This window comes from Amblyomma americanum, chromosome 7 (assembly GCF_052857255.1).
Source record: "Amblyomma americanum isolate KBUSLIRL-KWMA chromosome 7, ASM5285725v1, whole genome shotgun sequence".
In the NCBI taxonomy this organism is placed as follows: domain Eukaryota; kingdom Metazoa; phylum Arthropoda; class Arachnida; order Ixodida; family Ixodidae; genus Amblyomma; species Amblyomma americanum.
This window is the reverse complement of record NC_135503.1, coordinates 124,010,648-124,036,169: the sequence shown is the minus strand read 5'-3', so window position 1 is coordinate 124,036,169 and position 25,522 is coordinate 124,010,648. Positions and strand designations below refer to the sequence as shown.

General features: G+C 49.0%; 1 protein-coding gene across 1 annotated transcript; it reads right to left on the bottom strand.

Annotated features, from left to right (window-relative positions):
- Positions 1-383: 383 nt before the first annotated feature.
- LOC144098035 (calcium-activated chloride channel regulator 1-like) lies at positions 384-25,237 on the bottom strand. Its single transcript, XM_077630601.1, has 4 exons — positions 25,162-25,237; positions 1,570-1,797; positions 675-995; positions 384-389 (listed from the first exon to the last, which is right to left on the bottom strand). The coding sequence occupies exons 2-4, from the start codon at positions 1,762-1,764 to the stop codon at positions 384-386; spliced, it is 522 nt and encodes a 173-aa protein (XP_077486727.1). The 5' UTR covers positions 1,765-1,797; positions 25,162-25,237.
- Between the last annotated feature and the right edge of the window lie 285 nt (positions 25,238-25,522).

Here is a 25,522-nt window from a genome sequence, read left to right as displayed (position 1 = left end):
AAGAAGGATATAAAAATCGACAAAGAGTACGGAAGAAAGAACGCTCAGGACGACATCGTTCGCCAAGGGGGCCTTCAGCGCCGAAGCCCGACGGCGTGCAGCTTCTGCCAGCAACCGTTCGAGCTCAACTCCGGAGCCCCTCCATCGTCCCCATGAAGTCGTCGGCACGTAAGCTCGGACATCCCAGCCTCTGATGTATAATCATAATCCTGTATAATTATTGAATATATCTGTTTGTTTAAACTGAGCCATACGTTGTCTCTTTGCCTCTCCGTCCCGTGTGGACCTGTGCATTATGGGGGGGTCGTCACAGTACAAACTGTAGCATAAATCTCGGTATTTGCTATGCGCTATGTTTCTTGACCATCCCGAGAAAGATCAGTTCACAGCTGCACGGAACAGTTGTCCCCACTTCAAATCTTGAGTGGGGCCGCCGCGGTGGATCAGTGGTTATGGCGCTCTGCTGCTGGCCCAAAAGACGCGGGCTCGATCCCGGCCGCAGCGGTCGAATTTTGATGGAGGAAAAATGCTAGAGGCCCGTGTACTGTGCGATGTCAGTGCACGTTAAAGATATTTTCGGCGCCCATCACTATGGCGTCCCTCATAACCTTACTCGCTTTGGGACGTTATACCCCCATAAACCATAAATCAAAACAAATTTTGAGAAGTCTTACCTTAGGCCTCTGGTCAGCTGGACAGTTGATAGCTCTCTCGAGCCTGTCCGAAACGTCAAATATACGGGAGAGCACGTCCTGGATGGCAGCTGACAGCGCACGGGGTTCCAATGCCACGAAAGATGTTCCACCTGTTTCTGACGCCAGCAGCTCAAGGTCTGCACGCGCATCAACGGTGAGTGCGATTGCATGAAGGAGCACGCCTTGCGTACGCAACAGCGGGATAAGGTCCTTGGCGGGGGTCTCACGCTGAAGGCGGCCGTCTGTAGCGAGTATGATCGTGCTTCCTTCAGCGTGGTTCGTGGGGCCCGAAGTCAGAACCTTTGAAAAATAGCGCAGTTGTTAAGCTCAGCTATTGCAGCTAAGCGGTAGTTAAATGTGTCAGTATTTCTATAGCTACATTTCAAGAACTGCAACAGATGTCGTGGTGCACAATGCAGTGAATGGTCACAATGGTATGGATGTTGTGCACGTCACAAGGGGCTTCGAAGCCTGCATTATTGCGGTACCAGAGCCGAGTGCATGAAACTCTGACGACCGACATCAACAAAGCAGTGCAGCACGTCAAATGCAGAGCATGCTCGTTACAGTTACAAAGTCTGACCCAAACAAGAATGGCAGGCTTCAAGCAGACAGAGCGTAATCGTAGGGTGAGAAGCAATGAAGAGAAAAGTGATGAATCCCACAGTTGTGGACGATAGTCTTGTTTAGTTTTCGGTGTTATCGTTAGAGAAATCAGCCGCGTTTTATTTCTCTTCGCTTGCGCTTTGTCGTGTATTTGATCCTAGTTCCTAGTTCAATCATGGTTACGGCACTGAAACACTGGCCGCTATTCGCAGCATGTTTTCTGATGAAGAAATTTAATTGCCAGCGCGAATATTCGCAAAGTGCGCACCTGCAGAGCAGCCAACACACCGCAGCTGCTGCAGAGCTGGGGGCAAGGTTGCATGGATTTCACCTGTCGGAGAATAGCCGCCCTCGTGCGATGGTCAAGAGGGGAGAGCGGACTGCGCACAGTTCGGTCGCCATCGAAGGTTATTAGTGAGACCCAGGTCTTTGCCGGAAGTCCTCCATAAAGCAGCAAGCTCATGGCTCTCTTCAAGCTCGCAATGCGACTCTTCACCTGCAACCGGTGCAATTCAAGGGGAGAAAAAAAGCCTCTTGCAACGGGACTTCTCATGAAACAAGATATGGGCTCAAATTTCGCCACGGTGGACGTTTGTGTAAAGTGAAAATGCTTTGTCATCAGTTCCAATTGCCATTACAAAAAGATACATTGTCTTGAGTTCCAATGCGTACTTAGCTTAACTTTGCCTGCGATCCATGTGCGGATGCTATTGATCCTCTTCAGCGGGTAAATCAAGTGCATTTACAAAGCACTTATAAAGGTGATGAGTCTCAGGGGAACCGTTTTCGCAACATTGAATTCCTAAACACGAATAATGCATGGCTGTGCTGTGAGTGCTAGTAGTGGGTACCTGGCAATGCGCAGCCGTCCATGAATAAAATGGAGAGATGTGGCTGAGTTGCATTTGAAATGTGCTGCATAGTGTCGAACCGTACTTACATAGGGTAGCGCAGAACAGTGAGCAGAGGGCACTATTAGTGGTTGCGTTATTCTCTCTAAAACTAAGTAAATACTTGAGGTTTTACACGTTATTAAATGAAGTTTGAAAAGCTGATAAACATAAACGTTAGTAGATAATTCTGACTTCCTAACATATTTAATGCTTGAAACAGGTGCTCGACGTTAATATCCTACCAGGCGACGGCAGCCTGCAAAATTTCGTACTTATATGTTCCATATTTATGCTTATACAGACGTTTTGCAGACGTTTCGTGCGAAAAGAATCCACAGCATAAGTGCCTATGGTGTTTGTTTTTCTGCGTAGTGGATATGCGGTCCGCACGCTCTCACCATGAAGAATCGAAGCGATCTGTGTCTTATTGCGCTACTATATTACTTTTGGAGGCAGCGCCTACTTCAATCATTGCTTCTATCGTTTACATCACTGCCGTAAAAGGCAATGTGGCGTTTCTGGCAAATGAAGCCCAGCGCAATGAAAACCGTCAAGTCAAAGGCACCGGAATAAATGTTGCCTTGAACTTTGCCCAGCCACACAATGGGCTGCTTTCTTCCCTGGACACCGGCTGGGCGGGAGAGTTCACATTGTTTGCTCGCATTATTGTAACGTTTGTTGCATTGACACAGACGTCAACACGCGGTGCTTACTAAATGGGTCTCTGTCATACGAGTATTAGTTCTTTGGCCCTTCATGGCAACTTCTTCCCTCCTCAGGGTCTGGAGAATATGCAGTATCTTGGAATCATATAGCATCAAACTGTCGCAGGTTTTGTTTAACGCGGAATAAAAAAAGCATTATCAACATTTTCCTATCAGAGGCAAGTGAGGCTGTTCATTTGTGTACTGCAGGGTGGAGAGCTATAAAGTCACCGCGACACACGTGAGAACCACATGCATCGGTAGGGGGTGGAGCAACCTACTATTACGCCTAGGCCGGCGACACACAGAGGAAACGAAAATATAGTAAAATGCGGTAATGCGCAGCGACCTGTAACATCTATATTTTTTTGGTACACAGGTGTTTAGGCGCTGCATGCCTAAATGAAATATTACCTTCGGCAGAAGAGATAAATGCGGAAGCATAAAAAAAGCGTAGCACATATAACAGCAGTGACCAGTCCTAGCAACTTATAAAAAATTCAGAGGGACACTTAATCACTGTTTACGCGTGACAGTGCGATAGCATAAAGCATCAATGTGCACCTTATGCGCTACAACATAACACTAAATGCACAGAGAGCTCTCGCACATTTCATTTCATTTCATAGACGCCAGCATACTGAAAAAGTTTTTCGAAATGTACGAGAACGTTAGGCGGTATACGTGTCCTATACGAGATTTCTACGATCTGAGCGAGTCGTACAAGACTACTACGCGGTCTTGTAGAGGTTCTCATATGTCTCGTAGAGCTGCACAAGGAGTCTACGTTGACTCCTGGGGATGTACGAGGGCCAAAACAGCTTTTAAGAGATGTCGTACAACTCGCATGAGAACACGTAGACGTCGTATACGGCCCATTACAGCTGAATCACTCTCGTAGCGGTGATACACAGAATGGTACGAGGCGTCATTCGGGTCGCATAAAATCACTTAGATGCCATGTACAGTCTCCGAAAGAGAGTCTCGAAGACTCATACACGAAGTCCGTACGTGATCACAATGACGTCACGGAAGGCCTTGTACAGCAGGTGCACAGTTAATAAAACGGTTAATAATGAAACTTGGCGTTCCCAAACAGCAAGGCCTTGCGTGTTTCAATCTTGTGAAAAACTCTTCTGTTAAATTCATAATAACAACAATAATAAAAACTGCTGCTATACCTGCGGTCTTCTTGTGGTTGTTTTGCCCATATCTGAACCCATTTTATCTCGTGCGCTATTGTCGCCAGGCATAAAGCTGCCAGTACAAACATTTAAACAGTCGAAACACTTTTCTAAGTTCTCGCAGTACGATCGAGGCTCGAAAGAAGAGGCAAAGGGGAAACCTAGGGTAGCTCATCGCCTTTCAGGAAGCGGGTGCTGTGAAAGCAAACGGTTCTGTACACTTGGCACAAATTATTTGCCGCGATAGGCTCAATGCTAAGCCTAGCGTCTGTGCCTTGCGGGCTTCCAAACGCCGTTCAAATTCAGCGCGCTCTTCAAGCTCACGTGGTAAAACGACGCTATTCCTGCGTGAGCCGCCGCGGTGGCTCAATGGTTATAGTGCTCGGCCGCTGACCCAAATGACGTGAGTTCGATCCCGGCCGCGGCGGCTGCAGTTCGATGGAGCTGAAGTGCTAGAGTCCCTTTTACAGTGCGGCGTTAGTGCACGTTCATGAACCTCTGGTTGTAGAATTTATCCAGAGCCCTCCACAACGGTGTCCATCATAGCCTGAGTCACTTTGGGACCTTAAATCCCATAAAACGAAATCAAGACTATTCCTGCGTGACGTCAAGTTATCCGGACAATTCAGGCATCCAGGCATCACGCCTTTCGTGCTGCAGTCTTTTCCATGCTGTCGTTGTGTTTCTTTTTTTTGTTCGGATGGGGTTGGTTTCTTATTGATTTGAGTGTCACTGCTTCAAACTCGAGTTTGAGCTAATTTGTGATCGTAGGTATTGGCACCGCTTGCACAGCTTCAAGGCCTTCGTGTACCTGGTAAAAAAGTTACCACATCGAAGAGCATGCGTGCTTTTCGTCTTGGTATTGCGTTCGACTTTCAACAATGGAAACCACTGAAATCTTACCCGAACCGCAAAAAAAGTGAAAAACGTGGTTACTGCTAGATAAGCTTCCAGGTAAGACCCATAATGCTGCGCAGGAAGGCATGCAATTTGTGAAATCGCAAATAAACGAACAGCACGAAGACGAGAACAAAGAGAAGGGACGAGGCTCTGTCCCGTCTTTTTCCCCTCGGCTTGTTACCGAGGTCCCAAAAAACATTAATCCTACAAAGACTAAAGATTTCCTGTTTAGACAAAGAGATAAAATGTTTGCACTGAAAAATTCCATCAGTTATATGAATGACCACATCGGAATAGTAGACGAACATAAGGCTCTTGATGTTACTCTGAATTCTCACTTATGTTGGGATGACCACATAAACTATGTGTGCAAGAAGCTCTCTGCGGTAGCAGGCACTCTGTCCTGCTGCAGCAGTATATTAAGTGAACAAATTAAACTTAAGTTATACATGCGCTCTTCGTACTTCATATAAATTAGTGCAATCTTATTTGTAGCTCAACAAAACAAAAGGTTGATAAAATCAATGTGCTTAAGAAAAAACGTTTTGCGCCATTTCGCGAACGTTGCCATTCATACCACCACAAAGAACATATTCCTGAAATACGGCATCATTAGATTCAAACACATTTACGAACATCAGTTGTTAAAACGGGTCTGTTTATCCTCCGCAGAATCTGCAAATTTTCTTTCACTTGTGGCATCATTACAGCAGCGAACAACAAATTTGTGAATTAGAAACCTTCCATATTGGTTAGTTCCCAATTTACGCTCCCAATACAAGTTTCAGTCATTAAAACATAACCTGCCATCAGTTCGAAACAAATAGCCAAAAGAGTCTTTTTCATTTAAGAAAGAATTTAAAATGTTTTTTTTTTCAACTTCAGATAAATGATAGGCGTCACCCTGATGTTCTGAAAGGCCTTATTGGTTTTTGATTTTTGATTGTGATTTGTTAGATGAATTCATTTGTCCTCTGTTGTGAGCTTCCGTATCATAACCGATTCTTTTTCATGGTGTGTGTATGTGTGTGTGTGTGTGTTTGATACCAAATCTTTGTACATGTTCTTTCAACTCTGATCATTGTGTAGTTTGTTGTCGTTTCATAACCTGCGTTGGGTGCTGTTTGGCACTATGGCTCATGGACCTCGTCAAGTTGCTAAGTGCGACATTTAGCACAGGAGACTAGAGTTGTGTCTGTAACTACTCTGAAAAATAAACGAATTGAATTGCATTTTCCACCCAGCCGCTAAGTGGCTGACCTGTCTGTGTTCACAATGTATGCGTTGTGACGCGATCGCCGTGGTGTGTGCCTAGATCCATTGTTTGAGCGTGATTTTGCGCTGCTGCCTGCATGCACATGTTTTTCAACGCCACTATCCATCCGCGGCGGTTGTGTTGATTTCGTGCGCCACTTGCTCTGTTAGGCAGTGCGTCATCCGCCACATGTATATGCGCCGATGTAGTCCTGATGTGGCTTCTTGAGCTTAGAACACACCTGTGCAACCCGATAATGCCTCTTGTCAAGCTCTGAGGTATGCTCTGCTATCGACGCGGGTATCCGTTTGCCGCGGTTGCCGGTATCGCACGGTTTCTGGCGTGGCATAATCTTCTACGCGAGTACGCGTGAGGGCTCAATAGGAGATGTAATCTGCTCCATCCGCTATTTGCCATGCATAAGAAGCCATATTAGGACACCGCTTCGAAGCTCATATGCTCCGGCGGATTATGCAAGACCAGATCGAGCGACGCGCTGCTGGCTACCGTGGAGGGCGAATTGTCGCATTGCGAACAAAAGCAGAGTGAACAGAGCGTCCTCTAAGGCTGTCTAGACGCGTCAAGGAAGGAGTGATGCGGCTTCACCAACCAGGAAACTGCCCAATCGATCACTTGCGTAACCTTGGTAAATTTACTTGCAGCTGTAAAAGGATTTTAATGGCTGACGGCAGGGAAGAAAAAAATTAGTTTTCGATGTTGACGAACTAGCTCGAGAAAAGGAGCGCATTGTAATTTTTGAATTGGTTCTAAGAACCCCAAGGAGTGCAGAGGTTATTGTGGAGAGTAGCGTGAGCAATTGACGTTGTATGTCTCAATTTTTGTGTTTAAAAATTGCCTATTTGTGTGAAATGGCAGCAGTGCGAAAGTTTACCGGTAAGCACAAGGCACTGTGGATATTTCATCTTCCAGAGAATGGACAGTGGGAAATTATGATGTTCTGCAGGTGAAATGCCTTCTGTTCACTAAAGAAGCTGAAAAGAGCTGTCATCGGAGAGGGCGTCTCTAAAGACCAGATGCGGGACTATTTTCATTGCCTGTGTCAATTCAACGCGTTTTGCAGAGAACATGTATGTATTGAGTTTTCTGAAGTTGTTTTTTTAGAGCTGACTTTCGAGATCAGTGTATTGCAGTCTGTTCTTTTAACAAGAATGGCAATGGCATATTTTGACATTCTTCTGTTAAAATAATGCATGCACGTCTCTTCTCAATAGGTCGTCATCAAATAATACCACTTTGGTGTTTACTACCACGTGAGGGGCTACAGGCCAGCATTTAAAGGTGATATTGCAGCAGCAGGACAACCCTGTTCTCCTTCTACTAATCTCCATGTCACATGACATTCTTCATAGACAATTACAGTCGTGTCTTGTTAACACTACCCTCGTTAATATGGACGACTCGAATTATGAACGATTTTTCTGGGGAGCAAACACTTTCAATGAATTAGCGGCTCATTAATATGAAAACTCGCGGTCCGGACACTGGACAGGGCAGAAATGAGCCGACCTCATAGGGACCCATGTAATTTTGTCCTGTTAACATATAGAGCTATGAGAACAATATCCCCAGTGCTTCTGTCAGATGTTTCGCCTCATGCACTTGCAGCGGAGAACACCCGCGAAAGGAAGTGCGAAAGTGCAAATACCTTAGTAATTGCTATTTTGCGTGTGTGTGTGTGTGTGTGTGTGTGTGTGTGTGTGTGTGTGTGTGTGTGTGTGTGTGTGTGTGTGTGTGTGTGTGTGTGTGTGTGTGTGTGTGTGTGTGTGTGTGTGTGTGTGTGTGTGTGTGTGTGTGTGTGTGTGTGTGTGTGTGTGTGTGTGTGTGTGTGTGTGTGTGTGTGTGTGTGTGTGTGTGTGTGTGTGTGTGTGTGTGTGTGTGTGTGTGTGTGTGTGTGTGTGTGTGTGTGTGTGTGTGTGTGTGTGTGTGTGTGTGTGTGTGTGTGTGTGTGTGTGTGTGTGTGTGTGTGTGTGTGTGTGTGTGTGTGTGTGTGTGTGTGTGTGTGTGTGTGTGTGTGTGTGTGTGTGTGTGTGTGTGTGTGTGTGTGTGTGTGTGTGTGTGTGTGTGTGTGTGTGTGTGTGTGTGTGTGTGTGTGTGTGTGTGTGTGTGTGTGTGTGTGTGTGTGTGTGTGTGTGTGTGTGTGTGTGTGTGTGTGTGTGTGTGTGTGTGTGTGTGTGTGTGTGTGTGTGTGTGTGTGTGTGTGTGTGTGTGTGTGTGTGTGTGTGTGTGTGTGTGTGTGTGTGTGTGTGTGTGTGTGTGTGTGTGTGTGTGTGTGTGTGTGTGTGTGTGTGTGTGTGTGTGTGTGTGTGTGTGTGTGTGTGTGTGTGTGGTTTTATGTTTACAGTGAAAATTTGCCATTCGACGTGCGTTCTCATTGCCGCATTGCATGCGTAGCTGCGAAAAAATTCTTTCTGTGCAGTACTTTCGAAACCACATTCAGCAACTGTTAGCCGAGTGAGTACACACTTCTTGCGTATACAAAAGTCGCAGCAGATACTCTATCACACCAACAGGCTTCATCACGCGTCTCATGAACACTAGGCACTGCAAACATGCTAAAAGCTTCAAACACTACAGTGCACGATTTTAAAGATAATGACGACCAAAAATAATGTACCTGGGGCTTTCAAGTTTGCCCAAATTTCCACTTACTGCCCGCAACTATGCAGTGAAGTAGACCCGCCGCGGTGGCCGAGTGGTTATGGCGCTCGGCTGCTGGCCCGAAAGACGCGGGTTCGATCCCGGCCGCGGCGGTCGAATTTCGATGAAGGCGAAATTATGAGGCCCGTGTACTGTACGATGTCAGTGCACGTTAAAGAACCCCAGGTGGTCGAAATCTCCGGAGCCCTTCACTACGGCGTCTCTCATAGCATGAGTCGCTTTGGGACGTTAAACCCCCAGAAACCAGCAGTGAAGCAGTCCGCAATTATAAAGCTTATTTCAGAACGTTTCTCTGTGTTTTTTATGATTCGTTTTTACGAACGATTAGCTTTAGTTCCCTTGCGGACGCATTTTTTCAAGAGACGGTACCAAGAGACTAGTTTTCTGTTTATTCAAGGAATTGGCAGGTTGGTTGGCGCAAAGCATAAAAACACCGTAAAAACTGTTTTTCTTCCATGTAGAATCTTTCGTACGCATATGTGCTTTATAGAAATCGGCTATGTAAGGGTAATAAAGGATGCAGGAAGAGCTCTCAAAACAATAACTATAAATGTTACTAAATGTTTGTCGCACCAAACAATTCCAGGCTTTCACAAGTGTGCCAACGCTCAAAGCACCGAATCGCACACCGTCCTTTCTTGAAAAAGCTGCCTCTGAGCCTCCCCACAACCGATGCATTATACGATCACGCAGTTTCAATGCTTAAGAAACGCTTCAGAGACGAGACACGTTTGCAGCAGGAGCATTTCTCCAGGATTAGCACGTTGCCACCCATTCGTTCGCCGACCGATACGACGGGACTCCGAAGCTCCACGACCAAGTACTGATCAACATCAGAGGGCTAGAAACTTTGGGTGTGCGCAAGACATAATTTTCCTCCGATGCTCTGCCACATTCTTCTCCGTACGCTACCGCGCACCATGGTCCTTCAGTACCAAAGATCATGTGCAACTGAAGACCAAGACGTCGCTCCGACGGCGTCCGAGCTGGATCGCTTGCTGGGGTTCCTGGAAATTGATATCGACAGCTTAGAGAAAACTGCCTACCAGGATCGCAGAGACCAGGTAATCCCATCACAGACCCGGTAACAGTACTCATACAGCGTGTACGTAAAGCGCGTTATTCAACGCCAGCGTCCGCAGTTCCTCTTGGCCAGTACTCAAAGATCGCCGAGACCTGTGCGTTTTGCAAGTCCACCGAACTTCCTCTTCCGGAAAAGAAACAACCTGTGCCATATGCCATGCTTTCGCTGCACAAGCGGGCACCGAGAGCGACACTGTCTTGGCAGGATTACCTGCAACACCTGCGGGGGCGGCACGCTTCACTTATGTGCGACGCTGGTGCGACCCGGACGACACGTATAAGCGACGACACAGTAAACATCGACAGTACTGTATGTGCCTCCATCGGATCCTCGTCGTGCGTCCCCCAGGCAGCACAGGTAATCGGTTCAGTATTGGAAATGGCTGGTTTCATTTTGGTCCTTTATAGAACCGGCCTTTGCCAATGAATTTTTATTATTGGGCCGATTGCCTACGCTGCTGGGGCTTGCTGCAAACGTCACGTGCTTGGACAGCTCAGCTGAAGAACTCTGACTGCACAGCCAACTGCCGTGAGAAGTAGAAAAAGTGGTGACCGAACGCAACAAGACATGAGAGAAAGCTCGTCTGCCGAGATCCCGTCTAGCAGCGGCAAAAAAGGAGGCTGCAGCTCTCAAACGGGAAAATCATGAACTGGGGGCTCAGGTGGACCAGCTACGCCAAGGGTTTTATTTGCGGAATCCTGAGAGGGGAACTGCCAGCAGAGTGTTAGATTTGCTGGTATCATCTAGTGCTGCATCATCCCATGCTCACCATAATCATCGTGACCAGGAGGCAAGTTGTAACCTCTCACGTCAGCTTGAATCTGAACATGCCGACCAGAAGGCCTCACTGATGCAGCACTGCTTGTTTGAAACAATCAAGGTACTAATTGCCGAAAGGCAGAAAGAACCAGGTGGACAAACAACTTGAGAAACAAACGGGAGACCTAGGACAAATGCGAGCACAATATAATGAGCATGAGAAATTTCGCCAGAACAGCGTCAAAGATCACAGTCAAGTAAGAGCAGAACATCAACATCAACTGGATGTATTCTTAGTAATGTTAAACACTCAGAAATTGAAGTAATGTTCAACAGTCTCGCAACGAAACAGCAGTTTACAGTTGGTAGCGAATTAGTGCAAGTGGTAAGGGAATGCGGGCACTTAGGGCAGGTAGTGACTGCAGATCTGGATTACGAGGGTGAAATAAATAGAATGGGTTAGAGCGCATCTGGCAGGTTCTCTCAGATTATGAAACCCAGTTTACCAATATCGCTCAATAGAAAAGTATACAACAGCTGTATTTTACCGGTACTTACCCATGGGGCAGGAACTTGCAGGTTTACGAAAATGATTCAGCTTAAGTTAAGGACAACGCAGCGAGTTGTGGAAATAAAATTGATAGGTGTAGGGGAAAGAACAAACGCGGATTGATGACACTCGTGTCGAAATCAAGAGGAATGAATGGCCTTGGGCAGGGTATGTAATGCGAAGGCAAGATAGACGCTGGTCCTTAAAGGGGCTCTGAAAGGGCCGTTAATAAAGTTGTGGTATACGTGGGGTGTATTGTCCAGCAAGAATTTTTTTATGCGCTTTGTAGAAGCTGAGTTATTTGAAGTCAGAATTTCATTGTCATCGTCTTCGTGTCTTTCTCTATCCTGTTGTCAGTTTTTGCAGGCTGGAAGGTGAGCACTTCTCCGCGGGCAGAGCTTCCTCACTCTCCGGAGCTATGAGGCTTATTCGCCAGGGCCTTGGTAGCTGCCTGATGCCTGAAAGAATGTAACCAATCGCCATTTCTCGTATATGCAGCTGCGAGCGACGGAAGAGGCTGCGACGATGCAAAAGTCGCCGGAAAGTGCTTACCAACTTTCGCTCATGTTTTCGGGTCCTCCCCGCTGTGTAGACATGTATTATTTGGCTCAGATTTTTATGATAACGCAATGCAGTGATTAAGCGAGTTGATGTGCTCTCCTTGGAAGTTCTTTCAGAGCCTCTAAGAGTAGCGGAGAGGATTGCAAGAGAAGGCAAGCTTAGCAGAGGGCGGCAGAAAGTTAGGTGGGCGGATGACATTAAGAAGATAAGGGGATGCGGTGGCCCCAGCTGGGAAAGGACCAGATTAATTGGAGACACACGGTAAAGTTTTTTGCCCTGCAGCGGACGTAGTCAGGCTGATGATGATGTAGTCTTAATACCCTCGAAGATGGAGCAAGTGGCCGATCTTCTGTAGGCATGAGAGTGCCTGAAGGGCTAAGCTAGAGCAACTGCAAAGGGAGAATTCTGCTGAATGCGGTCGGCGGAAGCATCTGGAAAAAAGAGAAATTTGCACTGGAGCGCGACAAGATTCTGCGAGCGTCCTTGCATGATGATGATGATGATGATGGCCCCTGGCTGAATGGCACGTACCCACGGTGGGGGATTGGCCAGGGTACATTGTTGATACAAACGCCCACATGGGTAAGGAGTGGAGTAATTGGATAATTTTGTGAAGACGCAAATTTGAATGAAAAAAGGTGAAAAAAACGAAATGAAAAAGCTGTGAATTCACATTTTAGCATAAGAATCGACCTGATGCAATTATGTACCCGTGAATAAAATCGCACACAGATTTCAAGGCATATATATCCCTTGGCGCTTGCCACAAAGAAGAGTAGGATCGGAATAGATAGGGGGAGCCCCATTCGAGCGAGGGGGATCTCCAAGTATGTTCTGCGGAGAGAAGCGAGCCGTCGGAAAAAGAGGAAAAAGTGAACTATTGACGCTATTTCGCCACAAGACTCACAAAGGTTGGTCAGCGATAACCCTGATCGACATAAATAGAGATTTAGTCGCGGTATTCTGCAACGCAAGAGATTGATGGACACCTCACATTTCCTCGAACTGCACATCCGCACACTCCAAGGAAATGCCAGGTGTTGAAAATCCGCTACAGCAAGGAGAGGCTCATGGCTTAAGTAGTGGAGACGCTGGAATCGCTGGAAGTGTGCTGCAGTCAAGAAGACAGCATTAGGGACGAATGGAACAATAGGTCCCCCAAGGGCGGATTCAGCAAAAAAATCAGCCCTCCCATTAGAAACAACGCCACAGTGCCCAGGGACCCAGTGAAAACGAAATTCTGTAATATGTGGTGGAAGAAAAAATCGAAGGGAACGGCTCATAGGGGTATTCCTCGATTTTTCGAACGCTGTCAAGACGGAAAGGCTGTCTGAAAGTATAATAACCGGAGATATAATGCAGGGAATTCAAATTAAGGCCAACTCAATGGCCAGAAACTCGGCGACAAAAATAGGGGTATAGTCAGGGGCCCGAAATGAATAACTCGAATCAAGAGCCGTGCATGAAAAGCAGGCATGCCAACAGTGCAAGGCTTCGTCTTCAACCAGAAGTCCTGGCCAGAAGGCTCTTGAAGCTGAGCTACATCATCGTAGAAAGAAAATGCTTGACCCTAATAATGATCATAGCAAGATGAAGAATGTTCATCAAGAGAAAACCTCGGAGATTCCCCACACACCGCGCAGACTAGAGCCATAGAGAAGCTTGTGCCCCTGGAGCTGAACGCGTGATATATAGTTCGCGGCCGGGAGTGTTAAATCTTTTTCATCGTTTTCACTGCCAAGCTGGCGAAGAAGAGAATAACTGCCAGGTCGCTGGAACGCTCTGGGGCGTTCTGGACGCCTTTTTTAACTGCCATCCAAGAGTCCAGACTTTGGGTGCCTGCTCGTTGCCATTCTAAACACAAAGTGCGCATTATGCTGAAGATCATCGATTTGTCCGTAAAAATCAGTGGCTAGTAAACCACTTTAGTGGCCTGTGCTTAATTGCTTCTCTGCGAAGAGGGACAAAATATAGAAAAAATTTTTTCAGTTGCATACCGAGGTTTTTTGTCCTTCTTGGTAACGTGACTTCAATTTGTTTTCTGGTTTGTATGATTTATTTACATAGCCCTATGGTGTATATGTGCAAGGCTATGCCAGCAAGAAGCATCCTAAGGGAGGAGAGCAGCTTCGGGATGTGCCGTAAAGAAAGGAGGCTGACGTCCGAAGCACTGGAATTGTCCAAGATAAGCTTTGAAACAGCAACCTTCTTGCACATCAGTAATGCGACAAGCTTACGATGCAGATTTGCAAAGCATTATTTGTTCAAATACCAAAGGTTGAGGTCGATTAAAAAAGGGACCATTGCCCTTGCATGGGCCAGGCGTCATGTAGTATTTCTTTCCGCTCCTTGAGGTTCGCACCTGGACAGTGATGATGGTGCAACTCGCAACGGAGGGCCCTGTGCATGCCTAATCCATTTATTGCCATGTGCAAAGGTGAAGACTGTGGCAGGTGGATATAAGTGGATTAGACCAGTTATACATGCCTGCGGCCTTTCTCTGTGCGCAGGCCACACGCGAATCTCGCAAAGCGGAATTAAATTGGACTTCACCTGACACCTGGTACAAAGTGGCCAACGGTACGTCGTGTGTCCACCTTTACAAGCCATTTTTGCAGTACAGGGCAGTACCAGTCTACAACAGGTCATAATACATAGCTCTGCAACATTACCAGCTTTAGTTTTGTGACGTGAGATATGCAATCATGCAAACTTCATGTATGTGTCGTACACTTCGCGTGAAGTGGTGAGCAGCCCTGTCTATAGTGCGCCGATGGTGCCCTGCGGAGCAAGGCAGTGCCATCTAACGTTAGGCTCTGGATTTTAGTTATGCGTCCCGTGCGCAGGCGCGGCCAAAATAAAGCGGTGCCTGCTCATGGGTTCTCAGCCTCATTGCCGCTAAGTGCTTACGCTTCACGCCGCCAGGGCTGTGCTGAATAATTTGCAGCAGCGGCCGGTAAACGACCACGTTTAGTGCGAATCACGAGGCGGCTATTGGCAAGCAAGTGAAAGGGATATCGTGTGATCGCGCATTTAAAACATGCACAAGGCTGAGTGCGCGTGTATTGGGTCTAGTTGGCTGTTTGATGTCTGTTTTCGTCTTGCCCGTATAAGGTTGTGCACCACACGCACGCTGCGTTGCAGGCGTATTGTTTGATAGCGTGTCTTTGCGCTCTGTTATCAGCTACAAAGGACACCACAGTGGGCATTCGTACAGATCTAGGAACTTGGATGCAGAAACGCGCGATGATCCACTATCACTGGCGCTTCCTTGCCTGGCCGTCTTGTTACACGCGTGAAACACGGCGGCATGGCGACGCCCTGGCCACCACCGGAGCATCACAAATGCAGGCTGCGCGGCCCTGGCGACATGAAACGCAAGGCGGGGGCTGGACAAGGAAGCGATGAGCAGGCATCGCTCTGGTTTTGCTGCGCCTGCGCACGGGACTCATACAAACCCAGAGCTTACCGTTAGATGGTGCTGACTTGCTCCGCTGAGCATTGTCGGCGCACTCTAGACAGAGCTGCTCACCCCTGTACGTCTGCAGTCACGCAGAGGAACGATAGCTCAGGCGAACGATCGCATAGGCTTACGTTCGTATAGGCATACGATCGCATAGGCGTACGTTCGCATAGGCGCACGATCGCATAGGCATACGATCGCATAGCCGTACGATCGCGTAAGCGTTAGATCGAATACGTCTGTGCAACAATAATTACCTACAGAAGTCTTGTACATATCTCTTCTACATTTTTCAGTAGGGCATGCACGTGCTGGTTGATGGTTCGACTCCGGATTTATTGTCGACTGAATTTACGACTAGCAGTTCTGTGCTAGATCTCACGTCGATTCTAAAGCAACTAGGCCCGAACTTGAGCAGAAGTCTGGGGGCCCATAATGTTAGTGCCAGAAACGTCTCACCGAGCAATATGGTGCTAAAATCGAAAGATATAAGGCAAGTATTTCATTAGGCGCGTTGGGAAATGCTGCGTGAAATTAATTCAGTTTCTCTATTCTAATTCTATTCTAATCCTGAAGTTTTATATCACAGCCCTTAGGGGTGACTACGACGATTACGGCGGATGATTGGTTTTTGCTCAAGCGAGGCTTCTATGCTACTGCATAATATTTTCCTTCCTTCTTTGTGATCTTAAGATGCTTTAGGAGACACACAGTTGCCTGGCGCAAGAACAAAGTGCAGTTCTGCACACTGCCACGGGAACTCAAACTTCACCTTTGAAGAAAGCTTCCATAGTTCATAGAAGAAAGCTTTCATTCATAGTTTTTACCAGAGTCATCATCATCATTATCGGCATCATCATCAGCCTTATTACACCCACTGAAGGGCAAAGGCCTCTCCCATGTCTCTCCAATTAACCCTGTCTTTTGCCAGCGTCATCCACCCTCAGCCTGCAAACTTCATCTCATCCGCCCACCTAACCTTCTGCCGTACCCTGCTACGCTTAATTTCTCTTGGAATCCACTCCGTTACCTTTAAGGACCAACGGTTATCTAGCCTTCGCATGACATGCTCTGCCCAAGCCCATTTCTTTCTCTTGATTTCGACTAGGATGTCATTAACCCGTGTTTGTTCCCTCACACACACTGCCCGCTTCCGGTCTCTTAACGTTACACCTACCATTTTTCTTTCCATGGCTCGCTGCGTTGTCCTTAACTTAAGCTGAACTCTTTTCGTTAAACTCCACGTTTCTGCCCTGTAGGTGAGCACCGATAAGATACAGCTATGTACAGCTATTGTACACTTTTCTCTTTAGGGATATTATTAAACTGCCATCAACGATCTGTGAGAACCTGCCATATGCGCTCCACCCCATTCTCATTCGTCTAATTATTTCCCCCTCATGATCCGGATCAACTGTCACTACCTGCCCTAAGTAGTATTCTTTACCACTCCCAGGCGCTCACTGCGAATTGTGAACTGCTGTTCCCTTGCTAGACTGTTGAACATTACTTTGGTTTTCTGCATGTTAATTTTTAGACCCATAATTGGGCTCTGCCTGTCTAACTCATTGATCATGATTTGAAGTTCACCTCCTGAGTGACTCAGAAATGCAATGTCATCAGCGAATCGCAGATTATTTAGGTATTATCCATTTACTCTTATTCCCAACTGTTCCCAATTCAGGCCTCGAAATACCTCCTGTAAACAGGCGGTGAACAGCATTGGCGAGATCGTGTCTCCTTGTCTGACGCCATTTCTTATTGGAATTTTATGCTGACTTTATGGAGGACTACGATAGCTGTGCAGTTGCGATATATATTTTCTAGTATTTTGACATAAGGCTCTTCTACACCCTGATTACGCAATGCCTCTACGACTGCTGAGGATTCCAGAGTCGAATGTTTTCTCGTAATCAATGAAGGCTATATATAGAGGTTGGTTATATTCTGCGCATTTTTCTATCACTTGATTGATAGTGTGAATAGTAGTAGTAGTAGTAGTAGTAGTAAAGACTTTTATTCGACCATAATTTATAGGCCGAGCATGTCGACCGCCTGGGCGACCAGAAGTCGCTGTTCTTCTTCCCCTTCAGCGCCAAGCCAGTCGAGCCAGGTGGTGATGGATAGAAAGGGTGGGGGGAAGGAACCCGACTGCTGAGCAGCCGGGCAATAGAAGAGGCAATGGGCCAGGTCCGCATAGATGCAGGGGCAGTTGGGACAAGAAGGGTCCGATCGATAGCGATAGAGGAAGAGGCGGGACGGGGTGATAACTGCATTCATCTGAATGTGCCGAAGAAGGCGAGACTCCGGCACCGTGGGTGATGGATGAGGAGGAGGGTAAAGGCGTTTGTCGAGGCGGAGCTCAAGGTAGACCTCTTTTATGGTGCGGCGAAGGGTGAGCCTCCCACCGTTCTCCGAGGGCTTGGGCCAGGGGATCAACGGTGCCCGGAAAAGTGTGTCGCGGGCGAGCTGATGAGCCAGCTCATTGCCGTCAATCCCTGAATGCCCAGGGACCCAGCGGAGGAAAACGATGGAAGGCTGCAGTGCGGAGACCGCTCGTTCGACCTCCTGTTGGAGAGAAGGGGTCAGGGTGCGTTTCTGTATGTGGTGTATAGCGGCTTGTGAGTCTGAATAGACTGTGTACTCTTGGAGAGAGGGAAGGAGGGCAAATGACTGGAGGGCATGCGCAATGGCGAGGACCTCGAGGGACAATGCGTCTGGAGGGTGTAGATACGGCCCGCTGGTGTGGGTTTCAGGAGCAGGGAGGTGTGGATGGTACAGGGCGTAGCCGCAGGAACCTCGAGGAGCCACGAAGGAGGCATCCGTGTAAGCTACACCCTGGGTATCAAAGAGAGGGGAATGGTGCTGTGCGGCCGCGTGACGACGTCCGGCGTGCAGGACGGGGGACATGTTGGTCGGGAGGGGAAGGATACGAAGATTGGGAGCGGGGGTGGGAATAGGAGAGGTAAACGGGGAGATTGGAATGGGCGAGATACCCGCTTGAGTCAATAACCACTGACCCTGACGGGTAAGGGAAAGCCGGGAAAGTTGCAAGTCACGATGGAGACTGAGAAGAGAACGAAGAGGATGGAAGAGGCCTGTGGCAAAGAGCTTAGTGGTAGAGGTAGTGATAGGGAGGTTGAGAGCTGCCTTGTAGAGGCCCACAAGGGCAGTCTCGAGAGTGTTAAGTTGAGTCTGATTGAAGGAAGCGTAGGGTGCAAAGTACAAGACTTTGTTGAGGGCCAGCGCGTGGGCAACGCGGCACGCGTGAGCCTCGTGGAGACCTGAGCGTCGAGTGACCACGCGCCGCAGGAGGTGAGTTACAGAGTGGCAGGTGGTGACAGCGCGGTGGAGGGCTTGCACATTCTTAGCCGCATGCAAAGGGAAGCCAAGAACTTTGCACTGTGTGACGACAGGAATGGGAGAGCCAGAAAGGTGGAGAGAGACGAAGTGGTTGTGTGAGCGCTGGTAGGAGGAATGGTTGAGAAGGAGAAGCTCGGATTTCTCAGGAGCAGGAGAGAGGCCAGCGGTGGTGAGAAAGGAGTCGATGAGATCTAGGCCACGTTGCAGGGTGTCCTGTACGTGACCGGGAGAGCCAGATGAACACCAGAGAGTGATGTCATCGGCGTAAAATATATGATGCAGGTCGGGAATTTCAGCTAGCTGGGAGGCGAGAGGGGCCATAGCGAGATTGAAAAGGGTAGGAGAGAGAACAGCACCTTGAGGAGTGCCACGGGTGAGGTGGTGTGGGTTAGACAAGTGGGTATCTACACGAAAGCGAGCCACACGTTTAGAGAGGAATGAGCGGATATAGGAGTACATGCGGGAGCCACAATCCAAAGAGGCGAGTTGAGAAAGGATGTGATCGTGGCAAACACCGTCAAAGGCCTTGCGAACATCGACAGTCACAAGTGCGTAAATTTGAGTGGGTGTAGGGGACAGGAACGTTTGCTGGAGAATCAGAAACATGTCCTGTGCACAGACACGGCGTCGGAAGCCAATGAGAGAATGGGGGAAAAATTCCCGTGCCTCAAGAAAATCAGAGAGGCGAGTCAGAGCCATTCGCTCAAGGGTCTTACCAACGCACGACGTCAGGGAGATTGGGCGGAGGTTAGAGAGAGAGGGAGGTTTGCCCGGCTTTGGAATCATAGAAATAAGGGAGGATGTCCAGGAGCTCGGCAAGCAGCCGCTCTCCCAGGCCTCATTGTAGATTTCAAGGAGGAATTCTTTGGCGCAGTCAGGAAGGTTACGAAGTGTGGTGTATGTAATGGCATCCTCACCGGGAGCCGAGCGTGTAGAATTAGCAGCCAGAGCAGATTCGAGCTCCCGGAGAGTGAAGCATTGGTCCAGATCGGGGTTAGGTCCACCTGAGTACACCGGGTAGGAGGGTGCCAGAGGGGGCGGGATGTAGAGAGAGGCGAGTTGATCAAAAACTTCGGAGGGAGTCCCCTGAGTGAGGGCTTTAGCTAGAGTGGGAGCAAGGGCAGGCTTATTGCCAAGGAGGGATTTAAAGAGAGACCATGCGGATCGCGAGTGCAATGCAGAATCAAGGCCATCACAAAGAGCACTCCAACGAGAGTGCTCGAGGGAGGCGCAGTGGGCGACGATCTCAGCCCGCAGAGCAGTGATCCGGGAGGAAAGTTGGGCATTGTGTGGTTGGGAACGAAAGGAGCGTTTAAGACGTTTACGGCGACGCCATAAACGGATAAGGTATGGATCTGGGTCCTGGATTGGGTAACGAGAGCGAACGCGACGGCTACTGGACGTGAGCGCTGCAGAGATGCGCGACGTCCAGTCGTCGTAGGATTGAAAGGAGTCGGAGGCGAGATTAGTGCGAAAAGCATGCCAGTCAGTGTGAATAACCGGATGACAGTGAGGGATGTGGGAAAGAGAGGTGGTGATATGGATGAGAAAGTGGTCACTTAGAAGAGTTTCGGCTGTCACCTGCCAGTGAAAGGAAAGTGAACCCCGAGAGAAAGTGAGGTCGGGTGTCGTGGGGCGTTGTGAGGCAATGCCCGCTCGAGTAGGAGAGCCAGGAGTATTAAGAAGGGTGAGGTGGCGTTCCTGGGCCAGACAATGCAGGAGGCGGCCGGGTTTGAGGGTTTGTGGGTAGCCCCAGAGTGTGTGAGGGGCATTAAAGTCACCACCAAAGAGGAGATGGGAGGTAGAAGGAAGAGAGTGAAGGAATTTGCCCAGAGCAGAGAATAAAGAGGAAGTGACAGGGGGGTTGTAAAAAGACAAAAGGACGAGTGAGATGCGGGAAGAAGGGTGGTAATAAACCACACAAACTAAATATTTAAGGAGGGTGGAGGGGATGTCAATTTGCTCTACGAGCACGTCACTGCGTACATAAATAGACGCAAGTGGCGTGGCCGTAGTGGCATGGTAGGCGCGGTAGCCTGGGACATTGCGGGCCGTCCGGGTCTCCTGGAGAAGGAGAAAATGAGGCAGAGAGGGGCGGGTGAGTAGGTACTGGTGGAGGGGGGTCTTATTGTGGCAAAGATTTCGGCAGTTCCACTGCACAATTTCGAGGTCCTCGCCAAACGCCATTATGAGAGTGGAGAGGAACGCGATGGTACGCGTTCCTTCTTTTTTGCCGGGGGCAGTGACTCATGGACGGATTGGAGCATAGATGTGAAAGATTCCAATTGCTTTGATTGTGCTTGGAGGGTGGTAAGAATCTGGAGAACCGAAGTTTCCAGCTGAACCAAGCGAGTGTGATGTGCCTGTGTGGTGGTTTCGACAAGGTCAGCCAAAGGGGCGACCTGGGCGCTGGAGGAGGGAGTGGGGAACGTGGCAAGGTGCTCATTTAGCTTGTTAAGCTGGGAGGTAAGAGAGGAGGTGGTTGTCTGGAGGGTTTGAGTCAAGGCATGTATCTGCTGTTGTAGATCGTGGGAAATGCGCTGCTGCTCTCGCTGCTGGCGTTCCAGCATTGCGAGCCGGAGGTCGAAGGAGCGGCTCGCGTCAGTCAAGGATGGAGAGGGTGGTGTAGTGGAAGAGAGGGACGCTGGCACCGAGGATCCTTTAACTATGGCGGCAAAGGAGCCTGGTGGTGACGTGATCGGAGCTGATGGATATTCATGATTAGAGGAGGAGGAGGAGGAGGAGGGGAGGAGGAGGAGGGGGTGGTGGGTTGAGTGGCCCGGCGCAAAGCTAGGCGTCGGAGGTATGCAGCTTTAGCACACTCGCGTTGTTTAGCAAGGAGGAAGGGGCAAGTGGGGTCGAGGGAGGGGTGGGTGTTCACCTGGCAATGAACGCACCAGGGCTGGGCACACACATGAGCGGAAGGGTCAGCGGGTAGAGGAGCAGCACAGCGACGGCACTTTGCCGGAACGCTGTGCTGGGGGCATTGGTGGGCGCGGTGGCCTAGAGTGAGACAACGGGTGCAGGTGGGAGGCTTAGGTTTATGAGGACGGCACCGGAAGGCAACGCGTTTGAAATATACAAAGTGGGGGATGACGGTACCAGCGAACGTTATGAGCACTGATTGAGTGGATCCCATCATGCGAGCAGCGAGAATATCTGTTTTGAAAGATTCTAGGTCATGCATGAGCTCATCAGGAGTGAAGTGGCCACCGGCGTTATGAATGACGCCGAGGCATGAGATGGGAGGATGGGGGGAATAAGTTTTGATGCTGACAGGCTTACCGTGAAGGTGAAGGTGCGTGATAGAAAGTAGGAGGTGGGCGGTGAGAGGAGAATGAGTTTTTAAAAACACAAGGCTTTGGGCTGGCTTGGCCTGAAGGGTGATGTCTGCACTGGTCTTGGAGGAAAGTTGTGCAGCGGAGGTGACTGCGGCGAGCACGTCGTAGAGAGGCAGCTTGGGATTGAGGGTACCAGGAGGGAGTTGTATGCCAACAGTGATGAGCTCGGAGCGGGGTCGGGTGGCGGAAGCAGGCTTACGGCTGGCACCGATGGTGCTCCAGCCGATTTCCAGGGATGGAGTGTCGTCTACCGGGGACGCCATGAAGTCCATGTCTGCCGACGAATCGTCAGCCTGAGGCGCAATCTGCGACGCTGGTGCCGGGCTGCAGGTCTTGGTGTCAGCGGGTAATGTGGCTGGTGTAGGCGCGGCGGCACCGGCGGCGTCGACGAACGCAGGCGGCTGCGACGCGTCTATGGGCCCAAAGGTGTTGACGTCTCTTAGAGCGTGGACTTGGCGAGCAGTGGACGCTGCGGCGACGACGAACGCTGTCGGCTGCGCCGCGGCCGTCGAACCGGAGCTCCCAGCGTCGCTCACAGTGTTGGTTGCGACAGGATTTTGCGCGGTGGCGTGGGCGGTTGGAGTAGGCCCCGCGGTGGCGGCATCAGTGGGTCTGGGCTGCAGGGGCTTCGTCAGACGCTGCATTGCAGAGGTGCAGGCGCGGCGCGTTAGGGCTAGCGAGGCGCCGCGCTGCTTCAGACTTTTGGAGGCGCTTGAAGGGCCAGCCCGGCAGCGGGCCGTGATGCCGATGGTATCCACGTGCTTCGGAAGCCTTCCGGAAACGATGGAGAGGAAATCCAGGGGCGGGCGAAGCCCTGGATTAGGCCAGGGGCAGGTGAAAGCGGAGCTCGATAGGCAGCCAGCTAAACAGGGCGGCGCCACCTAGCGGATCCGTGTAGTGTGAATATGATCTATTGTGGAATATCCTTTACGAATGCCTGCCTGATCATTTGGATGATTCAAGTCTAAGGTTGCCCTGACTCTATTAGCAATTACCTTAGAAAATACCTTGTAAGCAACACATAGTAAGCTGATCGGTCTATAATTTTTCAAGTCCTTGGCGTCTCCATTCTCATGAATTAAGATAATGTTGGCATTCTTCCAAGCGTCTGGTACGGTTGAGGTCATAAGGCAGTGCGTATACAGGGTGGCTAGTTTTTCTAGAGCGATCTCTCCTTCATCCTTCAACAGATCTGCTGTTAACTGATCCTCCCCAGCTGCTTTTCCCTTTTCTATTGCTCCTAAGGCTTTCTTTACTTCCTCTTTGGTTACTGGCGGGACGACACATTGCTGTGCGCTACTGTTTCTCTCATTAACGCTATGATTACATTGGCTAGTGTACAGATTTGTGTAGAACTCTTCGGCTGCTTTAACTATCTTATCCGTATTGCTAATGAAATTGCCCTCCTTGTCTCTCAGCGCATACATCTGGTTTTTACCTATGCCTAGTTTCCTCTTCACCGTATTTAGTCTACCTCCGCTCTTTAGAGCATGCTCGATTCTCTCCATAATAAACTTCCTTATGTCGGCTACCTTGCGCTTATTTATTAACTTCGATAGCTCTGTCAGTTCTTTTCTCTCGGTAGGGCTAGACGCCCTCATGCTTTGCGTTTCTTGATGAGATCTTCCGTCACCTGAGATAGCTTTCCGGTATCCTGTCGAACTGTCCTACCGCCTACCTCTACTGCGCACTCCGTAATGATGGCTCTCAGATTATCGTTCACTGTATAGACATCAAGATCGTCTTTCTCAGTTAAAGCCGAAAATTTGTTTTGCAGTGATATCCTGAATTCCTGTACTTTCCCTTTTACCGCTAACTTCTTCACTAACCTCTTTACTAGCTTCTTCCATTCCCTCTTCAAGTCTAAGCTTATTCTAGACTTTACCATTCTGTGGTCGCTACAGCGCACCTTTCCGAGGACGGCCACATTCTGAACGATGCCAGCTTGAGCGCATAGTATGAAGCCGATTTCGTTTTTAGTCTCAACATTGCGGCTCTTCCAGGTTCACTTCCTGTTCTCTCGTTTGCGGAAGAAAGTATTCATGACCGTACATTATTTCTATCTGCAAATTCTACTAATAACTCTCCCCTGGTATTTCTAGAGCCTATCCCATAGTCACCTACCGCGTGGTCGTCAGCCTGCTTCTTGCCCACCTTCGCATTGAAGTCGCCCATCAGTACAGTGTAGTGTGATTTTACTTTATTCATTGCCGATTCCACGTCTTCACACAAACTTTCAACGGTCTCGTCATCATGGCTGGATGAGGGCGCGTAGGCCTGCACCACTTTCAGCTTGTACCTCCTACTGAGTCTAATCACAATAGCTGCTACCCTCTCGTTAATACTGTAGAGCTCCTCTACGTGGCCAGCTATATCCTGATAAATGAGGAACCCCATACCTAGTTCTCGTCTATCCGCTAATCCGCAATAGCACAGTATGTGTCCGTCCTTTAGTAATGTATACGCCTCACCGGCCCTCCGAACTTCACTAAGCCCTATGACATCCCATTTAATTCCCACTAGTTCCTCAGGCAGCACTGCTAGACTAGCCTCACTAGATAAAGTTCTAGCGTTAAGCGTTGCCAGGTTCAGATTCCAATGGCGGCCTGTACGGAGCCAGAAATTATTAGCTCCCTCTGCTGCATCCCAGGTCTTTCCGCCGCCGTGGCCAGTTGCTCCGCAGCCGCTTGGGACTGAGGGCCAACGGTTAATCGGTTTGATCATAGAAGGTTGTGGCTAGGTACTAAACCAGGCTGACCAGATCCTGTTCAGGTGAGGGAGTGCGTTGTCGGTTATGCTCACCGAGATCAGGCCGCACCCAAGGCCTGGTGATGCAATTCTATCGACACGCGGATCTTTTTTTCAAACCCGGTGGAGAATTGCGCGGCACCAGGATTCGAGCCCCGGTCCTCTTGCACGCGAGACGGATGCTCTACTTCTACGCCATCGCTGCTCAGCCAGAGTACAACACACAAAAGCCCACCTTTCACACGTCAAGAAGTAGCTCATTCAATAGGTATTGATGTTGCGGCACTTATCAAGCTTTACCGAAAAGCGCGTGGTTGAGTCAACACTCTAAATCCCCGTGATCGTAATCTATTTTCGAAAACAAAATTCACCATACCTTTGCCGACAAGCCTAGTACAAAGACCACACGCCTTCGCTCTGTACCGTCCACCCGGATGAGTCTAAACGTCGGTGGAAACGGAGAAGCGCCGACAGCCGGTCGCAACCTGTGAGGAAGATCTAAAGTTAGGGTAAGCAGAATGCGTTCACTGGTTATTTGGTCTCTCGAGTGAGATGAGATAACCTCACAGCTACAATCAGTTACAAATCTATGACGTCACAGTGCAGAGGGGAAGGTACACACTGCTCTGCACACCACAGTCCCATACCGTGAACTCACCATGAAGAACCGCACAAACCGTAAAAAAATACCTGCATCTTCTATAAAAAAAAGAGCGCCACCGACTGGAAGACGTTGA